This window comes from Protobothrops mucrosquamatus, unplaced genomic scaffold, assembly GCF_001527695.2.
Source record: "Protobothrops mucrosquamatus isolate PMUCROS unplaced genomic scaffold, P.Mucros_1.0 scaffold4846, whole genome shotgun sequence".
In the NCBI taxonomy this organism is placed as follows: Eukaryota; Metazoa; Chordata; class Lepidosauria; order Squamata; family Viperidae; genus Protobothrops; species Protobothrops mucrosquamatus.
The window spans coordinates 28,915-34,914 of record NW_015390734.1 but is presented as its reverse complement, the minus strand read 5'-3'; the positions used below and the strand labels follow the sequence as shown (position 1 = coordinate 34,914).

Below are 6,000 nucleotides of genomic sequence, written 5' to 3'. Positions count from 1 at the left end.
GGCCACCTGTATGATCTGCTGTGGTGGGCTGTGGGTGGCCTGGGAGGGGGCGGGCAGGGGCAGAGCAGGAGCGGGTGGGGGAGTGGTTTTGGGGCATTGGTCTCTAAAAAATTCGCCATCACTGGCATAAGGCAATGGATTTTTGCAGCAAGGATATCACAGAATGTAAGGGCTAGAAAGAACCTCAGAGATTATCTATTTCAACCCTCTGCTCAATGCAGGAATGCATCTCTGACATGGCCGTTCAGCTATCCTTGAACCCCTCCAACAAAGGAGAGTCCACTACCTGTTTGATTTACTACTGAAGAGTTCTTACCGTTACTGTAGGAATTTTTTCTGCTGTTCAGCCAAAATTACGTCCTTGAAATTTCTTGTCCTGCCCTATAGAACAATTCTGTCCTGGTTTTACATAACACCCATTCAGACATTTGTACTCTGCTATCGTATTTCACTGTACTGTAGCATTCTTGTCTCTAGGCAAAAGATACCCAATGCCTCCTACTATTATCCTTAAATTTTTCCTTTTGGGTTCTTTATTATTGTGCAGTTCTCTGGACATGCTTTAATTAGTTAATTTCCTTCCCAGGATTCAATCCCAGAACAGAGTTGGTGATACAATGCAAACCACATCTTATGCACTTCCTCCTGATCTTTAATGCAAAGATTTAAATGATAGTATTTTTGTGATGTTGAGACACCTCATGATTCTTTACTTATCCCTCTTCGCAGATCTTGGGCCAGTCGCTCTCTTTCAGGTCTAGGAAAGAGGCAATGGCAAACTACTTTTTAAAAAACCTTGCCATGAAAATTGCAGGAATTTGTCCAGGCAATCACCAAGTCAAGACTTGACTCAAAGGCACAAACCTACAAAATATGCAAAACCAAAATGAATTTCACTGGGATTTAGTATATTGGCTTAGGCAATACAACATAAAATAAGATATAAAACAATTTGCTTGATTTGGACTTAGGCACTGAGCTTTTTAAGCCACTAATTATGGTTTTGCAAACAGTCATTATTAGATAATGTTCAAAGAGCTAATCTTTTTGTCTTCTAAGTCATTCTAATTTTGCATATGTGCCTATATACTGTAAGAGTGAGGAAAACTCCATGAACAGCAAAAAAATAAAAAAAAACCTATCAACCTTTCCATCAGAACACTTGCTCTCTAGCTCATCCTTGCGTTTGCAGCTTTTATGATTGTTTGCACTTTAACTGGCTTTTCAAAAAATTATTTCATAGAATCACGTCCCAAAAGTGCTTTTTCAAGAGGCAACTGGACTTTTCTTGTCTTCGGAGCTGAAGACAAAGAAAAACAAGAAAATCCAATTACCTCTTGAAAAAGCACCTTAGGGATAACCATGACCTGGGTGACTGAGAATCTCCATATAAATATTATTATTATTATTATTATTATTATTATTATTATTATTATTATTATTATTATTATTATTATTATTATTATTATTATTATTATAAAAAAATTGGAAGGGATCTTGGAGGTCATCTAGTCCAACCCCCTGCTCAGGCAGGAAACCCTATACCATTTCAGACAAATGGCTGTCTAGTCTCTTCTTAAAAACTTCCATGTTGTAGTATTCACAATTTCTGGAGGCAGGTTGTTCCACTGGTTAATTGTTCTATCTGTCAGGAAGTTTCTCCTTAGTTCTAGGTTGCTTCTCTCTTTGATTAGTTTCCATCCGTTGCTTCTTGTCCTACCTTCAGGCGCTTTGGAAAATCATAAAATCATTTTTTTTAAACTATTGGCATAGGAACATATTACCCAAACAGAGCAATAAGCCTCCTGTCGGTTTTCAATGGCCTGACAGACCGTATAACCGTCAGCGAAGCATGATAGGATTTATACTCCAAAGCAGTGTTTCTCAACCTTGACAATTTTAAGGCATGTGGACTTCAACTCCCAGAATTCCACAGCCAGCACTGCTGGCTGTGGAATTCTGGGAGTTGAAGTCCACATGCCTTAAAATTGTCAAGGTTGAGAAACACTGCTCCAAGGAATACATACAGATGAAATAAGGCCATTCAGGTTAATATTTAGACTCCGCCTTCCTTCCATTCTCTACGTCACAAATAAAAGGGCGGAGCACGCGCCAAGCATCACGGGAATCGTAGTTTCACCGATATCAGGTTGTGAGCTGACGGTCCGACGGTCCCATTTTTTTCGGCTTCTCAAGGATTCTTTCTCGTAAAGCAAAAGGATATGCCTTTTCTTTTATACACAAGGAACTATTACAGCTAACCGAATCGCTCATTAGGTAGGAGGACCCCATGGATCCGCCGCGCGCATTCTCTATCACCACCCCTGCCACGCGCTCCCAGGCCGTTCAGCTCGGCTCAGCGCCGGAAGTGACGCACGGCGGAGGGGCGGGCCCGCCGGCGTCCCCAACGCGGAAGCGGTGAGGGAGAGCGGAAGGCAAGTTTGAGCAGTTGCGTTGGGTCGCGGCGGAGCCTCGCCTCAGGAGCGGGGCTGAGGCGGCCGCGAAGAGGACTTGGGGCCCGCCAATCCTCCGTCCGTTCTCCCTTGCTCGCTCCACCCCATCCCATCCCGGGGAACCTGCCATGAATGTGGACGTGGAGTTTCACATTCGCCAAAACTACCCCTGGGCCCGTCTCCCCGCCAGCGTTAAGCAGGTACTGACTGACTGACCCCTCTCGGCACCCATACGCAGCAACGCCCCTCCGCCTCCCCGCGAAATTGACCCCTCGGGCTGCCCGTAGCCCAGTCAGGCTGAGCCAGAAGTCGAGCCGGTGTCTGCTGCTTGTTCATGCTGGAAGTTTCTCTTCTGCCCCGCCTTCCTAACCGACGTAACGCAGCCTTTTCGGGCTTTTCCCCCCTAGGCGGGCTGCGGTTCCCTTTTCTCCCGAGCAATGGGACCCCTTGGCGGGGAACGGGGCGAGGTGCAGCCCGAAGAGGCTAAGGCAGGGGTAGGCAACCTTGGCTCTTTTATGACTCGTGGACTTCAACTCCCAGAATTCCTGAGCCAGCCATGCTGAGGGGAAAGGGAGAGGTTTCCAAGCTGAGCCATGCTGGCTCAGGAATTCTGGGAGTTGAAGTCCACGAGTCATAAAAGAGCCAAGGTTGCCTACCCCTGGGCTAAGGCAAATGCCGATCAAGCCCAGCAGCTGTTAATGACCCCGTTCCAGGGCAGGTACGCACGTACGTGGCCTCCTGCGTCCTCCTTGCTGGCTGAGGAATTCTGGGAGTTGAAGTCCACAGGTCTCAAAAGGTGCCTTAGGGGCCTCATTAACCCGAATGCTACTTCCCTTTTACTGGAAGAGCGTCGGTTGAAAAAAGAAGGCACGATCTTCGACTACCAAGGCTTGGGCTCAGGAGCTTCCATTCCTCAAGCTGAGGTGGACACAGACGACTTTCTCTCAAGGTCTCCTCAGCTCCAGGGTTACCTGAGGCTCTGCACAGGACCATATTCCGAGTCACCTCTGAAATGAGTTCGCAGAACATTCTAAATTAAAATGTGATTAGCTCACATTTGGATTAAGTAGTCTGCGCAGACAGCGTTATTAAGATCCCTTAAGAATGGGATTAGGTCAGTAAAGTGCGGTTAAGCCAATTATGGGTTAGCGAGTTGTGCAGACATGACTTGAAATTACTAAGTGTTGCTAAGTGTTGCAACTAATCCGAAGTTGTAGGTGCTTCATCACTGGAGGTTTTTAAGAAAATCCTGGACAGACACCTGTCTGAAATTTTATCCGAAATGGTATAGTTTGTCCGAAATGGTATAGGGCAGTGGTTCTCAACCTGTGGGTCGGGACCCCATTTGGGGGTCGATCGACCATTTCATGGGGGTCGCCAAGCAAGGCTGTCCGCCATTTTTTTTGTCCGCCATTTTTTCCCCCTTTTCCGGCAGGTGCCTTACCTCCCTTGGGCTGGGCCAGCTGGTGGTCGGCCTGCTCCGTCTCTGCTGCTTGCCAGCTATGACTCGGCCGGCGCAGGGGGCGGAACCACGCATGCGCGGCGCTCCCGGGCAGGGAAAGTCCTCGACTTACGACCGGTTGGGTAGTCCTTGACTTACGACCGGTTTAGTCCTTGACATACAACCGGTTTAGTCCTTGACTTACGACCGGTTTAGTCCTCGACTTACGACCGGTTGGGGTCGTGGCATTAAAAAGGTTGAGAACCACTGGGTTAGAGAGTTGTGCAGACATAACTTGAAATTACTAAATGTTGCAACTAATCAGAAGTTGTAGGTGCTTCCTCACTGGAGGTTTTTAAGAAAATCCTGGACAGACACCTGTCTGAAATTTTATCCGAAATGATATAGTTTGTCTGAAATGGTATAGGGTTTCCTGCCTGAGCAGGGGGTTGGACTAGATGACCTTCAAGGTTCCTTCCAACTTTACTATTATTATTATTATTATAAATGGCACAGAGTCTCCTGCTTGAGCAGGAGGTTGGACTAAAAGGCCTCCAAGGTCCCCCTTCCAGCTCTATTCTGATTGATTGAAGTGCTGTTGATTCTGTGCCATAAGGTCATTTTTTTGCTCCTAGCGACCGCATAGATAAACTCCCTCCATCATGATATGTCCCTCACCTGGTCTTCCAGTCATCTGTCATCCTTGCCACTGTATATGGGTCCATCCCCTTTATTGCTGGTCATCCTCTTTTCTACCACTTTCCCAACATCACAGATTAAAAGAGATGAGCATTCTTGTGCACAATCTAACACACATGACGTGGAAGAGTTAACAATCAATGCTGTTATAATCTCTTTATGGCAGAATTGCATGCATTTGTTTTGCGAGCTGGTAACTTTATATCATTCGTATCAGTGTCTTATTACCATCCTAATTAATGGTTAGCATTAAACTTAATTGTCTTAGTGTTTCTAGTAGTGAAATAGAAACAAATGTAACACCAGCAAAACATGAAAAGAACATTAAAGTAATTAAAATAATGTACCAAAAAGGAAACTCACAAAAAAAGACATATAATATAGTCCATTTTGTATTGAGATAAAATTAATTTTAATCTTTAAGCTTATTACTAAGATCTGAATTTTCATTTTTAAGAACATAAAGACTTTTTAAAAATGAAAAAAAAACAACTCATATCTTGAATCCATTTCTTATTATCAAGAAGTTTCTTTTCATTTACTTAAGATTATACTCTTTGTCAGCACCAGACTTGGTAGAGCCAAAGTCCTTCATGAAGTGACAAAGTCCATGTTTCAGAATAAGGATTTAGTTCATTTTTGGCTATTGCATTTCTTTCCTAAAGCATATTAACAAATGCCATGATTTGAAACAAAAATAAAGTTGTATATCAAATGTCATACAATTCCAGCAAGATATACCTAACGCCCAACACTTTCTAAACTTTCTCTGAGAGTTCCAATAGTTATGAAATTATATTTTCTAATGAATTGATGCCATTCTTAAATCATATATTGTTTGTGTTTTTAAAACCTGGATCCATTGATTTATCAAGATTGGATATTCCAATTCTTCATTCCACAGTTCCAATATAATGAATAATAAATTTCATTCTGCATTTTTGGCTCTTTATAAAATTAGATTACTGGTTTCAGTTTAAATGCTGTACTACAATTGGTATGTTGTCTGTCACTAGCCTCAGATGCAGACTGCTCTCAAGAATACATGGGTAGACAAGATTTAGTAGTGACATTTACAAAGAGCATGTGAATAACTTTATTTTATACTGTTCTCAAAAATAGGTCTGCAATATTGATATTTTTCAATGATATGTTTGATATATCGTTGATACAATGTGTTGTATTAAGACATTGGGTGAGATGGCTGGTTATAGAAATTGAATACCTAAATAAAAACCATGTATATTTAATGCTAGAAACCACTACAGTTTTGAGATTCATGCTGATTCCATTCTCAAAACTTATCTGTGCTCACAACAAGTTCTGTACCAGGTCCTTACAGTTTTTACCCTCATAAGACTAATGGGGAGTAATTGAATCCAGCCTCAATGACATAAACTGTCTTTC

At 43.0% G+C, this 6,000-nt stretch overlaps 1 protein-coding gene across 1 annotated transcript in view; it reads left to right on the top strand.

Moving 5' to 3' along the window:
* The first annotated feature begins 2,454 nt into the window (after positions 1–2,454).
* Positions 2,455–6,000, top strand: part of LOC107299381 (protein FAM91A1) — a 31,259-nt gene continuing 27,713 nt past the window's right edge. Inside the window, exon 1 of the mRNA XM_015828747.1 lies at positions 2,455–2,653. Within this exon, the coding sequence (XP_015684233.1) occupies positions 2,582–2,653 (72 nt within the window). The 5' untranslated portion in view covers positions 2,455–2,581. The remainder of the gene's footprint in view (positions 2,654–6,000) is intronic.